The sequence below is a fragment of the Podarcis pityusensis genome (genome assembly GCF_964106645.2).
Source record: "Podarcis pityusensis genome assembly, chromosome: 14".
Classification (NCBI taxonomy): domain Eukaryota; kingdom Metazoa; phylum Chordata; class Lepidosauria; order Squamata; family Lacertidae; genus Podarcis; species Podarcis pityusensis.
Window position 1 is genome coordinate 5,790,533 of NC_138039.1, and position 21,647 is coordinate 5,812,179.

The 21,647-nt window shown below is 41.5% G+C and overlaps 1 protein-coding gene across 2 annotated transcripts in view; it reads left to right on the plus strand.

The window, feature by feature from the left end:
- The window catches only part of CHLSN (cholesin), a 144,186-nt gene extending 129,654 nt beyond the window's left edge, over nucleotides 1-14,532 (plus strand). For both annotated transcript variants that reach the window (XM_080981290.1, XM_080981291.1), the window contains 2 exons: nucleotides 12,103-12,184; nucleotides 13,357-14,532. In XM_080981290.1, coding sequence (XP_080837416.1) covers nucleotides 12,103-12,184; nucleotides 13,357-13,539 — 265 coding nt within the window. In that variant the 3' untranslated portion in view covers nucleotides 13,540-14,532. The remainder of the gene's footprint in view (nucleotides 1-12,102; nucleotides 12,185-13,356) is intronic.
- The last annotated feature ends 7,115 nt before the right edge of the window (nucleotides 14,533-21,647 follow it).

The following is a 21,647-nucleotide window of genomic DNA, read 5'->3' on the forward strand; positions in this document are numbered from 1 at the left end:
ACTAGCAATTCATGCACAGCATGTTCTTTACCGGAGATCATCTGGGGTGGGGGAAGGGACTGAAGGCTTTATTGCACAAGGGTGTAATTAACGGCCTGTTGGTGAGGAACAAACTGCACATCTCCCTAGTGCACCTTCTTTCCCAGAGAACTGATTACTTTATTTGTAGATCATCTTGCGACCTTCCTTAGGATATAAATATGCTGCAGGCCATATTAGAAATGAGCAGGAGAGAGAAGCAAATAAGAACAGATTAAGAGCAGGTGCTAGTTCTGTATGTCCATTAAGAAAAATACTTCCACAGGGTTGGGACTTTTAAGCAAAACTATATTGGAACCTGAGCATGTTATGAGACAATTTTGCATGATTAAAAAAACCAGGTCTTACTCAGAGCTCGTTCCTAGCCCTACTCCTCAAAGGCTCTTCCTCCTTGAAGGCACCTGTGGCTGTTAGGTAGAAGGCAAAATCTTGCTACATTTGCTCTCCTGTAGTAAAAGAGGAATTCTGAGTGAAGATGGTGATGTGTAATGTTGCTTGTCCTTGAGCTCTGGGATCTGTTTTAATTTGTTTTTATTTTGAATAGTTCTAAGGTCAGTTGCAACGTACTGGCAAAGTGGATCTGTTGTTTTGGTTTAATTATTTACTTGTGTTTTATCTTGTATTTTATTCTGTGAACTGCCCTGGGATCTCTTGATGAAGAGCTATATATTAATTTAATAAATAAGAATATATGTTTAGTTTTACATTTAGTTTAAGTGGTTTGGTTTCATTTGAATGACAGTAATGGCTGTATAGCACACAGAGTGGCCCTCTATGCACTAGCTGGGGAAAAAAATCAGGAAAAAATATTGAAATAAAATCGCTATAAATAGTAGTAGTGATTTGGAGGTTTAATTTGAAATCAAGCTGGATTTGAATTTGTTGGTGTTTCTGGTAACCTCCCTCTTACCTCATGGCTGTTGGTTCATATTATGGATGTATGATCTGTATTGCTTTATTGGTACATTGCCTTTGGCTAGAAGAATAAACTTATATTGAAAATGAATTGTAGTAGAGGAGGTTCTGAGGATGTCTGAAAAGCGACTACATGTTGCTTTATTAGACATTTCAAAATTAACTTACTTTATTAGGACTTCATTTTTTAAAAAAATACAATAATCTGGTATTTCCTCCCCCTGCTTCAGTCTGGTCCATGAGTTTATCTAATCATAAACATTCTCAGATAAAATATAACAGCTGTAAAACTGAATTAATATTGAAGCTAGCCATCCTGCTGTGAGCACTTCCTCCAGCACATAAAAGTACGTAACAGGTGTTAAATATCTGCGTACAAAGCTCATATTTCTCTGCCTGAATCCTTCCTGCAAAATAGCAGTTTAATTTGCAAATTTAATTCCAACAAAATACTTTCCTTCTTAATGATTCTCATTTCCAGCAAAATAAAATGTTGTGTAAGTGAATTTTCTTAGCAATTCATTAAACTTCAGGATATGTAGTAATTATGTTAGTTTAATTGACATTTGCACTATGCACAATGCAAGAAGCTCTGAAACTGTTAAGCATACTTGATGTGGATTTTCTGTGTCTCTGAACGGTTCTTTACTAAACTTGAAAATGTCGCAAAAGGGAAATGAATCAGCATCTGGCTAAATCTAGAAACTGACCTTCAGTTTGAGTGTTCACACTCTTAACGTAATCAGGGACACTTAACAAATGGCCATTGCGTATTTGCATCAGACGTCTCTTCCCCTTCATACAAACAGCTCCATCAAATCTACTTATCTGTATGCAAATTTTCTTTTTATATGGAGGTGCATTCCATCTATGAGTGTCATACTGCAGTCTTGACACTAGTTTATCTCATCTGTTATTAGTGAGAAATAGGGCAGAATATCACTGTCCTGTGCTATAGCATAACCACATGAAATACTGAACTTTGATTACTGGAGGGATTGCTCAGTTGGTAGAGCATGAGACTCTTAATCTCAGGGTTGTGGGTTTGAGCCCCACATTGGGTTAAAGATCCCTGCACTGCAGGGGTTTGGGCTAGAACAGGGGTCAGCAATCTTTTTCAGCTGTGGGCCACTCCACCGTCCCTCAGACCATGTGGTGGGCCAGACTATATTTTGGGGGGAAATATGAATTCCTATGCCCCACAAATAACCCAGAGATGCATTTTAAATAAAAGCACACATTCTATTTATGTAAAAACACTAGGCAGGCCCCACAAATAACCCAGAGATGCATTTTGAATAAAAGGTCACATTCTACTCATATAAAAACATGCTGATTCCCGGACCATCCGGCGATTGGGCGGCATCCGGGCCCCAGGCCTTAGGTTGCCTACCCCTGGACTAGAATGATCCTTGTGGTCCCTTCCAACTCTACAAGTCTGTGATTTCTTTCTTTCTTTCTTTCTTTCTTTCTTTCTTTCTTTCTTCCAGAGGAGGGTCAAACCACACTTCATGTGGGAATACTATAGCTATGATTCTTAACAGCTTTTTAATTTACAAATAGTAGCTGGAAAGACGTAGCCCTTATCCAAACTGGTGTGTCCCACATCAACTGCCCTTGGCTGATTTTTGTAATAGAAAAAGATACTGGGAGTTCCAGTTATAGAACACCCACATCACATGTGCTTTGACCCTAACTTGGGCAAGAATCCAAGGGGCTGGTTTAGATTGCCCAGTGGGATTTTAAAAAAACTCTTAAAAATTATAGTCTTTAAAGAACAGGCACCACTCTAACATATGGGGTCTATGTGTGAGTGTGTGCATGTGTGAGGAAGAGAGAGAGAGCTGTCCATTTAATAAATCAAATGTTGGTCAAGTATTTAAAAGAGTAATTTGTCCAGATTATAGAGAGCTCATAAACAAAAACATTAGCCCCACTGCCAAGATCCCAAAAAACAGTGCATCTCACTTTCTGGATCCTTGCCCAAGTGTTCCTTTTTCAGATACTGGTTCCAGCTGCATTTTCTCTGCATTCCAGTACATATTGTTACGTATTGTGAATTATTAAATAATGAGGGATCTCTGTCTTGCCACTGGTGCTTACATATTTCTCTGAGCTGCTCCAGTCATCGACCCTTTCCACTTTCTGCAGGAAGTGTTTTCGTGGCACACAGGCTCAGTGTGTGGAGTGGTGTAAAACACTTTAAAACCATGTTGGCAAATCAAATGGGTAAAATAAAAATTTATCTGAAAAGATATTTGTTGACTTAGTGTGATTTACTAACATTTTCCTTGTTGAACAGTTTTATACTACGTCTTGTAAAGAATTAATAGCTCTGACTTACTCCTGGGAAACATGAAAGCTCCTCGTTTATGGCCCAGCCCTGTGAAATACACTAGTCCATCCTTGTTCCAGTGAAGCATTTAAGCTTGTCAACCAAAGATAAAATTAAAATTTAAAACAGCTGAACATGATTATTAATCATTCAGCTCCAGGGAGTCATTAAAATTTCCCAACCTCTGAGTACAAATAATAGATTACATCTATAAATACATGAAGAATTTTCATACAATTATTACTTCTTCCATTTTTCATTAAAGGGGTGGTGCCAGAAAAGGTGTAGTTAGTTTTAGAAATGTAGATATCTTAGTACAAAGTGTTCCTTCTTTTTCTTCTGAGTTCATCTGCCACTGCCACAGGAACAAAGATGGGGGGAAAATGAGATTTCTCTTTTCAGTTCGGGAATATTTTTGTGTTTAAATTCTTCGATAAACTTTCAGGCTGCTTGAAAATTTCTTATGAATATCTGCTGCATTACTTTCTTTGTACCTTAACATTTTGGAATTTGAGAAGTGAAGGAGCCTAGGCCAGGAAGCACACATACCATCAGCTCCTGAAAGAACCATCAAGGACCTGAAAGAGATGTTGAGGCAGTTCCTCTTCCACCATCCCTGGGGCTGCAACAGACCAGGGAGCACACATACTAATGGGTCCCAGTTGGCCTGAGAAATCCCTGTCACTCTAAATTTGTCTTTGTGCGTGTTTCAAAATTCTATATCACATTGGGTGCCTTGGCAGAAAGGCAGTGCATAATTCCATTAAATAAATAATTGCAGGACCAGATCTGTATGTAGCATAAGCTCTATTGAATTCATGCCTGAGTTCCCTGTTTGTCTCATTTTGCTTGGGAAGTGAAAGAGAAATGAAAATAGGTGAGCCACTGTGTTTTTGAACAATGTTTTGTTGACGCTGGAGTGCACCAAGTTTTGAGCGACTCAGAACTTTCCATCAGTTGCCGTGGCTAAAAGTTGTTTTAAAAGTTGCCTCAAAAGCTAACAAGCCACATTCAGGGTTGCTGAAAATTAAAGATTGGTCTGGTCTGTACCATGGAAGGTGGCCTGCTAGTTATCCTGGTCCCAGGTTGTATGCACCTTTAAGATCTTTTCAGGAGACCCAGCTGTACCACAGGGATGTCCAACCGGTCAACCGCGATCGACAGGTCGATCCTCGGGTGATAGCAGGCTCATTTTCCTTTGCAGGGGGGAAAGAGCATCCGTGTGCATGCCATCCTGACCTGGCAAGCGTCTCTCATTGCTCGGCCACCAGCGCTGACGCCCTGCTACGCTGGTGTGTATGAAGCCCCTGCCAGCAGGCTGCGTCAACTTCACTCCAGCAGGAGGCTTCACGGATCCCTGGGCGTGCTGGTCTACCCATGTGATTGGGCGTTGGTAGACTGTTCCTGGTGCCTGTCCTCTTCCCCGTGACAGCTCTACCGAAGGCCTGCCTAAGTGCTGTATCGGAGGTGAGGTGAGAGCGGCGGTGTGTACAGTGGTACCTCTGGTTACGTACTTAATTCGTTCCGGATGTCCGTTCTTAACCTGAAACTGTTCTTAACCTGAAGCACCACTTTAGCTAATGGGGCTTCCTGCTGCCGCCGCGCCACCGGAGCACGATTTCTGTTCTCATCCTGAAGCAAAGTTCTTAACCCGAGGTACTGTTTCTGGGTTAGCAGAGTCTGTAACCTGAAGCGTCTGTAACCTGAAGCATCTGTAACCCGAGGTACCAGTGTATATTCTTTTGTAAGTGATCTATGGTGCCCCCCCCCAAAAGCAGAAGAACTGTGGCGCCCACCCCAAAAAAGCTCAACAATTTTGGCCTGTCCACCCCCTCCAAAAAAGCTCAAGAATTGTAGCCTGGCCCCCGAAAAGAAGCTCAACAGTTTTGCTCCCCTCCCCATGGGTAGATCACTGTCGGTTTTTTATTCCGGGAGTAGATCGCAGTCTCTTGGGATTTGGACATCCCTGCTGTATCACTTGATGACAACACAGAAGCAGGCCTTTGTGTTGATACATTCAATCCTAGAACACCCTCTTTCAGGTAATTTGTGAGGCAGAGACAGTAATGACCATTAAATGATACTTTAAAACTTTTATGTATACCCAAGTTTTCCTGCACTCTTCGTTTTTAATTTCTTTGTTTTATATATGGCTCAGTTTTATTTGTAAGAATTGGCTGCATTTTGTTTTTATCTCATTTTTAGGAAATGTTATTTAAGATTGTGCTTTTATGTAAACTTCTTAGATATTTTTGTTAAGTGATAATTTTTTTATAAATAAAGCATCAGCAGCTGTCAGTACAAAAATATTATCATTTCTGTTCTGCATTCTTAAATAATGCATGCTGCTTATCACCAAATAAGTTGTTAAAATTTGTCCTAACTCTCAGGATACAGAGCAGGTTAAAAGTCTAAAGCCACAAACACACTTATATAGGGTAAGTTTTGTGGAGTCTGAGTAAACATGCTTGGGGTATTGCTATAAATAAATAAGGGTCCTGCAGCAAATTTTCCATCTTCCATATGAACTAGAGTTGATAATGTATTTCACTTGAATGCATTTCTGCAAAATTTGCCTTCATGAAGATGCAAGAACTGGGTGCTTTCTTTTTTTACCATTATAATCCCTAGTTTTCCCTTTGTCCATTATGGTGGAGGAAGGACTGACTAATAGAAGAATACACGGCCTAAAATTTTATTAGAAACATCTGTTCATTCATATTAGGCAGTGCCTGATTACCAGTAAGTCTTAATCAGGGTGATGTACCTTCTAACAGCTACCCAGTTTCAAATCTCTTAAAATAGACCAAGCATGAGAGTAAACAGCACAAGTTCCTTACGAAATGTGCCTGGTTGTAATCTGGTCTTTGGCATCCTAGCAACGCCCAAAGTCATCTGAAGAGTTTCAGATCTCCAGTTGCTTTATAGCTCCTCTGTTCTTTTTACTCATTTTTAACTTGAGTGGTGTTTTTTATGATACAGCAGAAACACTTCAGAAAGTTATCTTAATAATTTTGCTGTAATGTCATACTGATGGCGAGATGCTCATATTATAATGCTACATTAGATCTTGTAATGACAACATCAGACAGCGTCAGATTATTAACGTTCTTCTGCAGGTTTCTGTTGGATAGAATATCTTTCCTGGAGATTGTGTGTAGACAAGTTTGATACTACCTGGGTTAGTATCAAAAAGTATCTTAGGATTTGTTGGCTGCATTTGTAGGTAATGGTTTAGCAAGACATGAACAAGCCTAACCACCTTCCAGGCTAACACACATTCTCCTCATCCTCCTGCATGGCTGGAAAGGAGTAGTTCAGAAGCTCTTCAGCCAAACTCCTTGTTCTGAAAGATTCTGGGAGGTGTTCCTGCGCTTACATTGCACAGGGTGCTGTTGTGTCTCACCATTGTGACCATGGACTGAAGGTGTGATTTTGAGCACCTAATACAGAGAGAGAGAGAGAGAGAGCGCACTTCATTGCGGTCCATAGACCCAAAATACACAGTACAACAATAGAATACATTAAAAGTTATTAAGGTGTAAGTTCGCTCTTGCTAGCCAACGGGGGAATGTTTAGCCAGTACATACTGTACAGTGGTACCGCCGGTTACGAACTTAATCCATTCCGGAGGTCCATTTGTAACCCGAAACCGCTCGTAACATGAGGCGCACTTTCACTAATGGCGCCTGCTGCGCTGCCAGTGTGTGACTTCCGCTCGCATCCTGGGGCAAAGTTCGCAACAAGGGGCATCTACTTCCAGGTTAGCAGAGCTCATAACCCAAAGTGTTCGCAAGGAGTACAGTACGTAACACGAGTTTCCACTGTACGTATAAGCCAAATTTCTCCTGTTGTTTTTCCTCTTAAAACTCAAATGAGGCCAGGAAGAAGGGGGGAGGGTGGAATCCTCTCCAAATGAAAAATAAATAAAAAATGAAACCAACCAGAAAACCCTCTAATCCGTTGGAAACATCCAAAATAAGCTGTCAAGCTTAGCCAAGCTCAGATCTGCTCCCCACCAAGAATATTTTTAATGCATGTATCAGACAGTTTGTGACATTGTGGTATTGCGGGGGAAGAAGAAAATGAGACAGTATTATGCCTTTTTTTTTTTTTTTACATTCCCCTGAGGCTGGTAACATATCCATCGCCTGGTGGTTGTTTTAAAAAAATGTGTATAAATGAGAAGGATTAGCCACCCTGTTTGTAAATGATCCCGCATGCTTGAGCGATACTCGTGCCAGCAGTTGGGGCCCACTTTCCCCTCCGCAGCTACCCCCCAAGATGTTCGTTGTGGGAGGGAAATGAAAATAAGTTGCTTTTCCTCTTTCATGTTGCAGTGTTGCCTAATCAGTGCTGACCTCAACCCTGAAGCTGACCAGAATTAGGTGTAAGATAACATGGACATCTGGACAGAACTATTAGCACATCTGCATTGTCTCATAGTCAGCACAGAATAAAAATAAGTAGTCTGATAAATATTTTAATGCTATGCAGATAATGGCTTTACTAATTCTGCACAGCCAGGCTGGGATAGCAGGCTTGTTGGTTTTTGAATGTCTGATGTAGATTTTTTTCAATTTCATTGTTCTGTATGGGACAATGACAATAAAGATTATCATATTGAATCGTATGTAGTGGGGACACAAATTAACACAGGACTGGTCCATGCAATGAGACCCTGGGGCACACCTCTCATATGGCAGCCTTATCAGTCCTTTGCATGCCCCTGTTTGGACATGATGCTCAGTGCATAGGTGTCTGATGGAGCAGCTGGCTTTCTCCCAAACCCACATGTAGGTTTTACACAGTGTTTGCACAATAATGCCACACACATGGGCAGCCTATAAGCTAAATGACTTCCAGTTGAAGGAGGTTGGTGATAGGAGTCATACTGACATGGTAATGTAATCATTTCCCTGTTAAATTTCCTTGGTTTACTGTGTGCAGGTCTTTCTCTTAAGATTGGACCTAGTAGCTATTGCTGTAGTTACTAATCACAGAAGGTAGAAGTTTTATATTCAGCATTCATCCTTTTTTTATGCCCTTTATGCCCTTCTTTTTGCAGTAACGACAAGAGTCTGAATCCCCATTCCCACCTTACCAGGAGCATATTTGCAGGGGGGTCAGAAGGAAGCAGAAAGCCTCCAGAATCTATTTGCAGTGTGAGGCACTTTGCTTAGACATGTCCATCGTTGGTTGGATGTCAAGATTTGTATTGTATCGTTTGTATGTATTTTCATGGATCTGTTTATTCTTGGCAGCCTTCTTGGCTGAAAGGTGGCATAACTTAACAAGATTGGATACTCACTTTTTCTTCTGTTCTGAACAGAGGGTAGGAGCAAATCTTTTCACTCTGTGAGCAAGTGCAGAGATGGCTGATGTAAGTGCCTCTTTTCCCGGTGGAGGGGGGCACACCTGCACCACCTCGTAGTTCTGTCTTTTATTCTGCTCTTTTATATGTCACAGCCATTTTGTGTTATGCCACAGTCCCACAACAGCCATTTTGTGACCAACGCTGATGGCCCTTTTTCAAAATTTCAAATGCGCCCATGGGCCCAAAAAGGTTCCCTGTTAATCTTTGCTTTGAATTCCAAGCTCAATATTGAAATGAAGGGTTGCAGTGATTGACATTTGCAAGACTGCTCTGCTTGAAAATTTATTTTGGACACACCTGGAGGCTTACATATGTCCAATAAATTGTGGCAACTTATTGATTCAGTAGTAGAGCTGTTGTTGGAGCTGCTGTTGGAGAGAGAGAGTTTGTTGCGTATGGCACCTTACAGACCCCGATAAGCTTACAGTACAGTGGTACCATGGGTTAAGTACTTAATTCGTTCTTGCGGTCCGTTCTTAACCTGAAACTGTTCTTAACCTGAAGCACCACTTTAGCTAATGGGGCCTCCCGCTGCCGCTGTGCCGCCAGAGCACGATTTGTGTTCTCACCCTGAAGCAAAGTTCTTAACCTGAAGCACTATTTCTGGGTTAGCGGAGTCTGTAACCTGAAGCGTATGTAACCCAAGGTACCACTGTATAACATTCTACACAAGGCAAAAGACAGAAAGGTGGAAGCTGGGGAAGTATATGCATTTATTTCAGATACACATACTTTGGCTTAATTAGGATATAGTGTCTAAGGGGCTATGCCAAAGACTTTTCAAACTTTGAATTCAGTTAGTGTTCTGAAGCTATTTTTTGTGCTATACAGTATTATATATTTCTTTCCTCATTGTTCCCATTGTTATTTAAGATAGATATACATTGATTGTATTGTGTAAGTGCTCTGGCTGAAAATGCAGCCCAATCAACCCATTTTCTGATAATTTTAGGGACTTTTGAGTCTAGAAAAGGAAGCGGATATTTTTATATTTAGTTCTCACAAAGCCCTCCTGGCCAAATCTTGCGATTATACTGAGTTCACTGAGCAATTTATTCACTAGGGTAGAACAAATTTAATTTGTGGTCTGTTTCAGTGTATCAGATTTGACAGCGTTTGAACTATATTAGCACTCTTGCAGAATTCCCTTTCCAATTTATTTTTGAGTTTAATATTACTATGTCAAGTGAAGAATCATACACTAGATCTTCCTTGCACCCATACCTCTACAAAATAGTGGTTGAGGCTGTAGGAACATTCAATTTTAAAGTTTCGCATCTTTAAGTTTTACATTTCACCATCCTCTCTCACACACCGATAATATAGACAAAAAAATCTATACTAGAATATTTTGTAATGAGAGTTCAACTTCAGTTCTTTTCTTCTCTCTATGAGCTTGTCCACATGGGAGTTTAATGTGCCTCAGCCTTTTTCCCCTGGTGCCAACATAATATTCCCCCCTCATGCAAGTGGCAGCCTGCACCTTTTCCCCAATTCAGATTTTGCCAATCAACAGATGGTCCAATGTGGGGAGAGAGGGATCCAATACGTGTTACCTGGATGTAGATGTGCTGAAGCACATTATAAGACCACATTTTGGTGGGTGATATATGTGGTGGTGTTTCATTGGGTGGTCTCTATCACCACACCCTCTGCTTCCATTTGCTTCTCACCTGAGCACATCCTAGACATTTTCATTTTGTCAACCAAAAGGAAAGGAAGCAGTGTTCCTACTTCCACTTACTGTTGGTGAAGCCACTTTCTCAGTAAATGCACACATATATTCATTTTTAATGCAGCTGTTTTGCACAAAACTGGCCTTTCAGGTCATAAACAAAAATCTATTTGTTATCCCATCCTGTTTTGGCTCTGTGTGTGTGTGAGAGAGAGAGAGAGAGAGAGTCATGCTTCTTATTTTATTTGTAATACATACCGTAGGTTTTGTGCAGATTTACAATGGCTGTTGAAGGCAACCTCCTCTAAGCCATCCCCTCTGCTTTCTGTGTGTGGGGAGGAAAGGGTCTAGAGCATGGGTAGGCAAACTAAGGCCCAGGGGCCAGATCCGGCCCAATCACCTTCTAAATCTGGCCCACAGATGGTCTGGGAATCAAAGCGTTTTTACATGAGTAGAATGTGCCGTTTTATTTAAAATGCATCTCTGGGCTATTTGTGGGGCATTATTTCCCCCCCCCCAGAATATAGTCCGGCCCCCACAAGGTCTGAGGGACAGTGAACCGGCCCCCTGCTGCAAAAGTTTGCTGACCCCTGGTCTAGAGAGTGAAGGTACCTCCTTCCACCTGTGCACATGCCCTCAAAGGACCTCAGGTTTCTCTAACAGAGAAAGCAGTAATTGAGGGGGAGGACAAGGGTCTACCATCCTAATATAGCCCATCAAGCACTGCCCACTAGTGTGAATGGGAAATGTCAAGATAGATTTGGGAAGCTTAAGGCTGAAGGTGCTCATATGTGGGCAAAGTTAAACAAAAGTGCATACAGGAAAATCAGTTCTGTTCAATCCGTGTACATAGCACATGGTTAAACTGTGAAACTCACACAGGAGGCAGAGATGGCTTTAAAATAAGATCAGACAAATCAGTGGAGGAGAAGGCTCCATGATGGTTGTACTCTGCCTCTGCAACTGCAGCAATGCTTCTGAAGAGCAGTTGTTGGAAACCACAGGAAGAGACAGTGCTCTTGTGCTGAAATCCTGCTTGCGGTTTTCCTACAGGCACCTGGTTGGCTATTGTGAGAGCAGGATTCTGGACTTGATGGACCATTGCCTAATTCCAGCAGGCTCTTCTTAAATGCTAAAGCCTTAGCATGGATACAGCCTCAATTTCCAGCAACATGCATTAGCTTTTAGGCCATGTTTACTCTGTAACAATTGCACAGAAAGCAGCTTCATGTTGACACCTGAAACCCTTGAACTATTTCTGTATATTTAAAGTTTGCCAGTGAGATATTTTGGAAAGCATTTGCAGATATTGCAAATAGTTTTATATTTACAGTGTGTAAAATAAAACAGCTAAAAAGACCACATCTCTTTGGGGCAAAAAATAAATACATACACCTGGAAACACAAAGCGCCAATCAAACTGTGTTGCCAATTGAACTCCTTGAATTTCACACAGCTGGAAAGGGACTGAAACATCTGAACTGTTTCTGCACTCAGGGACAGCACCAGAGGAGTTTTCCTCCCAACACTGTTGGTGAACCTGTGGCTACTTGAAGGAAAGGTACTTTTCACATGCTTCTATCCTCCCGATCTCTGTGTTCTCCAGTGGTTTTCCCCCTCCCTAGTGCAATCTCTGTTTGAACTAAGGTATGGTTTTGGAAGGTTTGAGGCTCTCATTTAAGGTTGCATGAGAAACAGAAGTTCATTTTCTTTTTTTATATTATAATGTTGAATTACTTCAATTTATTTCTCTTCTTTCAGCTGGTCTGAAAATCCCAAAGAGTGGAAGTTTCAGAAGACAAGGCAAACTTGGCTTCTTTTACACATGTATGAAAAAGACAAGGTATGTTCTGGTGCCCCCCCTTTAAACAGTAGCAAAATGTGCATCTTTATATAGTCACGGGGCTGAGCAAAAGTCTTGTTGCATGTTACATGATAAAACAAACTACCAGCACATAGTTAATCATTAATTTGTTAGATTATACTGCATATTCCTAACCCATGGCGCGGCACCTCCTCCTGTGCAGATTGAGCAGAGTCACTTACAGCCTTTTACATCCTCTCCAAGGGGAGGAGGCATCCTGCGCTCCAGAGTGAGCCTAAGGTCAAAGGAAGTTGGGTCTAAAAAGTTCTCTTTAGAGGCTTTCCTTTTGTGAAGTCTCCCACCCTCTGTTTTATCTGCAATCTACCCTTCATTCTGACACTTCATTTTGAACTTTTCCCACAGTCTGTGTTGTCACGTTTCCACTCCTTTTTGTGTGTGTGGTTCTATGTCGTCTTTCCCCTAACCCCTCCCTGTTTCCAGTTTGGGCATGGGGTGAGCTGACTACTGGTTTCTTAGAAGGCACCGCATGGGTATAGTTGGAAATTAAAAGCCTGGGATCTGTGCTATGCCTTTATATCCGACTTCCAAGAATTTCATCAACAGGAGAAGAAGGAGGGGGTTGGCTTAATGTGAACTCTCCTAGCCCTCTGTATTCAGTTCCTTTGAAGACTGTTGGTCCAGGGTGGCAGCAGTGGTGTTTTTAAGGAAATCGCCATTGTGTACTTTGTATTTTTATCCCACCCTTCCTCCAAGGAGTTTAAGCCATTGTTCCATTTTAAAAACAAGATGTGAGGCAGGGTATGCTGAGAGATTTGGACTGACCTCAGTCATGCAGTACATTTTATGGCTGCGTACTTGTATAAGGGTTTTTTTGTGTGTAGACAAGAGCAAATAAAAAATAAATCAGTTATCCAGCTAATACTTAGCTCACATATGACCACGTGGAAGGTTCTGAAAAATGTTTTCTTGGGGTGGTGGTTGCTCCTCATGAAGGTGATAATATTGAAAATCTTAGAATCAGTCCTGTTGCCTGCACAGTCGCCATGAAAAGTCTTCAGTAAAAAAGAATTTTTTTTCCCCAATGGGAGGGATGGTTTAACTTAAACACCGTTCTGTCTGTGTTGCTGGTGTCTCAACCCAAAGTCATTGAGTAATGGATCCTTCACTTTCTCTTCCTTTTCATCGTAAAGGTCCCTGATGAATATTTTTCCATTTTGCTGCGGTACCTTGAAGGACTCCAGGGCAGTGCGCGAGACGTAACTGTGCAGAAAGCAGAATCTGTCATGAAGGAATATGACAATTCTGAAAGAGAAGATTCAAGCCAACTGGAGAAATGTGAGCGGATCCGAAAAGTTCTACAGTTGTTATCATGAAAACATCATCCTATCAAGCCTTCCCACACCCATATATCTGCATTTTATTACAGGACCAGAGCTGAATATAGTTCCTAGCCTTTAAACAGTCCTGTGAAATTCAAACTCTCTTTCAAAAGCAGTGTTTACCCCCATCTTTGTCCTCTCTCTTTTTAAGCAAATTTCTTCCAGTATTGCAAAGGTGATGAAAAATAATTGATCCATATTAAAACAGCAGCAGCTACAAGACTTTGACTCCTACCGGTATTTTTCTGCTCTTCTTTTGGGAACTATTTCCTTTAGCTTTTTCCTATATAATTATTATTAAGGGTTTTGCATCTGTGGCAATTCCCTCCATAATAATGGTTTTAAACCCAACTGAAATGATTAACTTCCATTGAAGCAGCTGAAATCTTTAATTGCTTGAGGTGTCTTTAGTCTGTTAACTGCAGGTTTCATTACTCAACTTGTAGTCAAAGTTGAAGGTCTGGAAGCTGTTGGCTTATGTTGGTTTTCCTTTATTTTTCTTGAAAGTTTTGTTTCTTTTAATCAGCAACCACAAAATAGTGCTGAAATGCACACAACTGTAAGAACAACAATTATGAGAAGTTTTCAGTAAAGTAGACAAAATATCATCACACTTGCAAAGTACATTTCAGCAAGGCTTACAAAGAACCATAAAGCACAAAAGTAATTGTACTGTATTGAAGAATGCTCCAAGCATTATTTTAAGCTGACAGCAGACAGGCTTCCAGATAAGGTCCTGTTTTGAAGATCTTCCTCAGATGATAGATATCACCTCAAAAACATTTCAAGGCCCTGATTGCAGTTTTCAACTGGGAGGACTTCAGGAATTTTTCTCCAAGAAGTTACTCGATTCCCAGAGGATAATACCACTTCAAGGGTCCAAAATTCTGGCAGATTTTTATTTTCATTACCTACATGCTCATGTGAGATAACAAAATTATGGACTCTTTCATGTGTTATGATCAATAAAAGGATACATTGTTGCCATTTTGGTGCATACCTGGCCATACTGTCCTTGTGTGATTGTTTTCCTGATGAGTAAACCTTGCGTTCAGTTCTTTTGTCTGGCAGTCCATCCTTATCATAAGAGAGAAGACTTCTGCAAATAGTCATGCAGGAATAGTGAATTCAGAGAGCTGGAATGACAAACATATCTGTTACTAAAATGTCACAGGTGTTAATTGAACTGTTGTCTAACTTTGGTTACCAGATTTTCGAAACCTTTTACTGTTTTCAATTGTAGCATTTGTCTAGGTTTTTGACAACCCATCACCAGCTTGACTTACTAGAGTTCTTGGAAAAAGCATGGAAGATATTAGGAATTCTGAAAGTTGCTAACATATTGCATTCCCTTTAAGACAACTTCATCTGAAAGCCAAATACTTAAGTGAATCAATATGTGCTATGCTAATACAGTAACTATAATGGAATTTAATATACTGGAACAAGCCAAGGTATGTATGAATCAGAGAAAAAGAGAGAGACAGAAAGCAAAGCAGTGGGAGGCAGCAAAACCCATCACATACATTTTCTGGACTACCTGACTAACTTTTCTATTGTTCTCTCTCATTTCCTCCCTTCTTCTGGTGTCTTCTATTCCTCAGTACAGTTGCGGACGGGTTCCGTTCTGGAGATCTGGTCGGATCCCGAGGTTTCCGCAACCTGAGGACCGCTTCTGCGGATGCGTGCGCGGTGAAACCCGGTCACATACTTCTGGTTTTGCTGCTTTCGCATCCTGAAGTTTACATAACCAGAGGGTTACGTAACCGGAGGTACTACTGTATATTGATTGCCAGTTCTTCAAAAGTTCATTTTTAAAAAGGAACTAGTTCTAAGTCAAGTTCATTCTCTCCAAAAAGGAACTAGTTCTGGTTCAAGCTCATCCTTTCACAAAAAGAACTGGTTCAAAGTCATCTAAACATTAGTTCATAAAAAGTTCATTCTTGGCAGAAAAAGAAAATCAGCATTCAGAATTCAGTTGCTGTGCTGAAGTATAGGATTCAGAAGCAAATCAGGGCTGCACACAAGTTATCAAATGTATGACAGACTGCTTTTCTCATAATTGTACTTACATACTAGAAAAAAGATTACCCTGCCTCTACACAGCTGTTAAAGGCACAAGGCGGCATCCGCTTTGTTCTTCAACCTGTACTGCTCCCTGCAAGCTACGCTTGTTAGAAGCCAGAGAATCCTTTCAGCAGAGAAGATGCTGAAAACACCTCACATTGCTTCCTTCTGATTGCTTAGCTACAGTGATTAAGTGACTTAAGAGACCGTAGCAACAGCGGTTACTCCATATCTGCCTAATAAGCTTTAGAAAGTTGCCCAAAGTTTTGCTTTCTAACTTCCTTTATAGATATGCAACTGACTTTTTTAAAAATGAAAACTTATGGCTCAGACCAGCTGTGGTTGGATGGGCGAAGTGAATGTGAACTAGAAGAAAGTTCTGCCCCAAAATGAACTTAATTCACCTTTAGTTTAGGCAGCAGTTATGAGAATGATTTTCGGGTGGCATTCACAGATTTTTGAACTTGTTAAGTGAACTTTGTTCAATTGAACTAAATAATCCCAAGTACTGTTGATCACTTAAAGCAGAAAAATCAAAGAACACAAAAATAACAGGTGATTTGTGTCCTATGTGCAATGCAGATCTTTATTAAAAACAAAACTGAGGTTTGTGTGGCACCCACATCTCTCAGATGTGTTCACTACCTAAGTTTGGAGTTTATTTGTTGGTAAAGCTGCAAATATTACAACATACAGAGTCTTCCTTTGGAATTGGAAATGTACCTGTGAAGGGTTCATAGACCACCCAGGATGACCCAAGTGATTATAATGTTCTGCTGTGAGAAGACTTTTAATTGTCATTAATTCAGCCATCTTTCTGTACCACTGTATCACTTTATGGTTGGAATGTGGATAGCATCAATTCCTTAATAGCATGATTTCACTATGTCTGAAACCTTAGATTCAGTCATGCGGAGATCCAGGAACTCTTTTTTTTAAAAAAAATAATTTTTATTAACCGACCAATCAAATCAAATCAAATCACATAAATTCCAAATTACAAAGCCGAATTTTAAATTTTTGTTGGGGGTACCCATATTTCAAGTTCCGAAGGGGATCCAATCATCTTATTGCTGCTGCTTTAATGTCCACAAATCTGTCCAAATAATGTTTACAATTCTATCCAATCCTTTTTTGTGTTTTCCACATCTCTTCTTGTTATTTTCATATATATTTCCTTTCTCTTTGTGACCTCTGATAGTCTCCACAAGCGGGTTGAAACAAATTGTAATCCTGTGTGGGTTTTTCCATTCATCCAAGAGTCATATTCAGACGGCTACCGCATTTCATCGCTTCCATAAAGAAAAAACACTCTTACCGTCTACTCGTTAATCTTCACAGGTCTGTCACTCACTTTCTCAGTCCTCTGAGGAGGTTCTGCCAGGAATCCAATATGAAAACAAATCTATAGCTTCCTCCTCCCGCTCATCAATCTTTCGACAGAACCTGCCAACATGGCAACTCTCTTTTTATTGCTGCGTCATTCCAAAAGCCCTTGTTCTTTTCTAGATCGCCATAAGCCAAACTTTTGGTTAGTAATTCATTTCCACACTGTTTTTAATCATCCTGCTTAGGTCAGTTATGTGACGGTTCTTTCTTGGGGAGGGGTTATTGGTTAATCACATAGAAGAAAAGAAAAAAAGTCCCCCCCATATAGTCCTGCTCCGACATTACCGAACCTTTGATGTATCTTCTTCATGATATATTCCTGTTAAGTCCAACCTGTCGCTCTACTTTCACAGAGGTCTCTTCAATTAGCAGTCTTCACTCCCGTTCTTCACTTGAAATATGTGCATTTGCTTCTTTCTAATTGTTTATTTTGAGCTGCTGCAACCAGAGACAGCGTCCGGGAGAGCCGGACCCACACAAGGACTTTGTGCCTAGTGCCCTCACCCCCTTCTTTCGAATCGGGGGTGATTTATGGCCACAGCAGGCAAGGCAGAGTTCCCCATTTCCTTGGGGCAACGAGGGAGGCTGCATACTCCCATATCAGCCTCTTAATTACCTCGTGTGAGCCGGAGAGATGGTATTGTCGGCCATCTTCCAATGCGCCCCTAGCGGCCCCCCGAGTTATCTGGCCTGTTTGCCTGCACATTTATATCTTCCAGTTATTTCTTTTAACATGGTCTAGCGAGAACTGGGGGCAGGCTTCAGCAAAATTATGTGAGTCAAATCACCCTGTTGTGTTAATAATAAACCTAAAATCCAAGACAAAGAGTATATGCACAGAGCACAAAATTGAATGGTCATTTGCCAACTCTAATTGGCTCTCGGATGAGTTAATCATTGTGTATGTGTTTTCTGGGAGAATTCATATATGGTAGTAAGAGAATGCTGAAGTCAGGGATTGATGCCGTATAAAACCAAATCATTGCTGAGGACTGCCTCTAATTATGGTGCTAATTGCTAAAAGCATTGTCAATGTAGTGGTCTTCCCTTTAATTTGACTGGTCTTTGCCACACATTGTAAATTTCAGAGATCTATGATGTCTGTTCTCATTTTTAATTTGAAACCATTGCTTTATAAATAAAATTGTACTAGGGAAATAGATCCATCATCTTAAATTGGGAAAGATGTATTGCATATGTTGTGTATGTATTATTTAACCAGCACTTCAGAAGTCTGGCCCATTGCCATTAGTTGAACTGTAGAGAAAGGTGAAAGTAGATTGACCTCACACTTGGTCAGTCATACTTCAGTGTTTTATAAACTTAGCATAATAATCAAAAATGAGCAAGAAAATTAAACAAAATCTCCTTATTGCCATAGTTGTTGCAAGAACACAGACCTCCCACATTCTCCTAACATACAAAGCTGAGATATTGTTTGAACGCCAGTTCTGATTTTTGAAGCATTTTAAAAACAAAACAAAGCACCCCACTATTGAATTTCCTTAGGACTTGTGTAAAGTGTATGCTATGGAGCTGCTCATTTTTTTACAAGGTTGATGATATCTTCTTTGGCGATCACTCATAACCAAGTAAGATTGTCTTCCATGAACATGGTTTTAACAGTAAGTCTGTAAATGACTGTGGATGGTTTGCCAAATGTACCTTCCTCTTAGCATGTTTCTCCCTTTCATCCTGAGTTGGAGCATCTTCAAAGCCCACGACATCTTTGGTAAAGGCTGTCCTCCAATTGGAGCGCTCACAGGCCAGTGTTTCCCAGTTGATGGTGTTTATACTTTAGTTTTTAGATTTGCCTTGAGAGAGTCTTTAAATCTCCTTTGTTGACCACCAGCATTACGCTTTCCATTTTTAAGTTCAGAATAGTGTAATTGCTTTGGAAGACGATAACCAGGCATCTGCACAACATGACCAATCCAACAAAGTTGATGTTGAAGAATCATATGGTTAATTGTTAGAGTGAAATAATATGCATAAATCAGTCATTCTAATGTTTATCTCATCCAGTTGGCCACCGGTATGTGAAAGATATTATAGATCACTGCCAGGACCAGGCTAGAGCTATGCACAGCTGTACTCAATACAAATCTAAAAATGCATATTCTCCAGCACAATGTCCCTGAGGTCAGTCGTTTTGCGTCTGGGGCTGTAAGGCGGGTCTTGAAAGAGCAGCAAGGAAAAATCCTGAGCTTTTGACCTGGCAATGGCAGAATGCCTGGTTTTGATGAGATAAGACCAAAACAGAGAATTTGTGCTGCCTGCACAGGTTTGAGTGCTGCCTGTTGAAGTTCCCTTCTCTGCCTGTAAAGGGCTCTGAGGCTGGGGTTCACACAGTCCACCCAGGCGTCAACCACAGGCCAGACGCAAAGATCCTGAGAACCTAACAACAACATTTACAGGCATGGGCAGCCCTTGCATGATGCCAGTGGCGTAGCTAGAGGGGCACGGAGGGAGGTGGGTCCCCTCAGGGGGCACTTACCTTTTGGGGCAGCACATCGGGCACAGAGTGGAAGGTGGCACGCAAGCCCGGGCATCCCGAAATCCCAGTGCGCCCGCTCACAAAAGCAGTGCAGGGCTGGGCTTGCAGCATGCCCGAACTGCTGCTCCCTCCCCTCCCTGCAGCTTCCTGGGCGCCTGTAGGCCCACCACTGACTGCAAAAGCAGTGCAGGGGCAACGCACACCCACTGCGTCCCCGGCCAACCATCCTTCAAGTGGAAGGCACCCAGGAGGGATGCGGCAGCTCGTGCACCCTGCAGGCCCAGCACTACCCCCAAAAGCAGCATGGGGCTGGTGCACTTACATCACATCCCCCTCGGCCGAGCTGAGTAAGTTGCAGCTGCCCACTTGCCACCTGAGGCTGCATATATAAGCCTCCAATTGTTACAGTCTTATTTCTTTCCGTAGGCCACAAGACAAAAGCTGTGTGGGCATATTGGAAGCTAAAGCCCACTGTCAAGAGAATAGCTATGCAAATGGCTTCTCCTGTCTCTCTCACACTGTAGAAAAGGCGGCTTTTACATAATGATGTTGCTGATTGTTGGACGCTTTTACTTATAAAGAAAAGAAAAACCCTGTTTTTCAAGATGCAACTCTCTTCCAGTGAAGAGTAGTATGCTTGCTAGAGGCAGCCAAGATGCCATGATGAGCCCAAGGGTTGGAAAGGCTGCAAGGAGCGTAACCCCACACAGGGCCACAGGCAAGACTCTTGGCTACCACAGGTTCCAAAATTAGGAATATGGCCGCCTTGCTACAAGAGCAGAGATGATTCCTGATACGAAGAGGATCGTTAAACATTGCTTCACCAGTTTCTTCAGTCCTCTTCCCCAAAAGTCACATGTAAGCTTTTACCCAGTTCTGTGTTGGGCAGGATGCTATTTTAAAATGTTTCGTCAATTTTTGGAAAGGAAGGTGTAACACTCAGGTCCCATCACTGATTTCTCTCCATCTTCATTCTGTCACAGTACAGTGTTGAAGAGAGGCAAATATATTTTAACCCACAATGGCAATATGAGAAGCAGCTGGAAGAGGAGAAGTGTGCAGAGGGCAGGGAAACAAGGGTGAGTGGAAGGGTGTCTTATTTGCCGTCATTCCCCCTCTCCCCCCAGGAAGCTTGCCAAATCTGCTTTATCTTGGTACTGGTGCCTGCCCATAAAAGGCAAGCCTAGAGTGAGAGACCAGGGCCAGGTCAGCAGTTTACAGGAACCCTCTTCTTAGTGAGATTTTGTGGGTGAGCTGTGAGCTTGTTTAGGTGCTGGGTGAGAGCCAGAGTGGATGGGTGGAGCTCTAGGTGAGAGAGAGCCAGGAGGCTGAGAGTGAAGGTATTTCAGAAGGAAAAGCAATTGCTCTTGGCCTATATTTATTAGTCAGTTGTATGAATGTAACATTTGTATACATAGCTGTGCAGTTCTGTAGGAAAATTGCGGCACAAATGGAAGTGAAGATGAACCCTGTCTTGAAATGCTATCATTTCACTTGCAGCTAATTAGCCACCTCCCCAGAGAGGTCGTTTCGGTGCTGCTCACACAGCAGTTTGACTTCACCCCAGAGGCGCACTCCATTGTCTCTCATGACAGACAGATGCCAACAACAACAAATTATCCACCTGCAGTCCTTGCTATCCTAAAACCTATGCAGGCATAACACTCCCAAACCTGACCCATGGCTGGAAGAGGGCTTTTATGGATGTATGCATTTAATTGCAAAAATCGTAATGCTTCAAGGTGGCTTACGATAATAAAGCACAGCACAATGCAATAACTGATTAATTAAACAAAATGAAAAGGCAAACCAGCAAGAAGAGGCTTTCTGTTACAAGCTATCAGTGCTAGAACAGGGAACCTGCTGTTTTGCCTGTGACCACCTTAAGTGAAGTAACCACAGGTTATGGGCTACTCTTTGGGACTTCCTAGGCAGAAATAATTGTAAATCAATTTGTCTGGAACCTTGCCGGAATAACTGCTGTCTTCCTCGCTCTGCTGTCTTTAGATTTTCTGTCTCCTGGCTTTGCTTCCCAACTCTGAACCCCCGGTAGAGCTCCTGGCTCTACTCTGACAGCTGACTACAGATCAGCTCAGATACAGTTAAAAGCCCATAATAACATTATATACTTAATTTTGGCCTAAAGGAT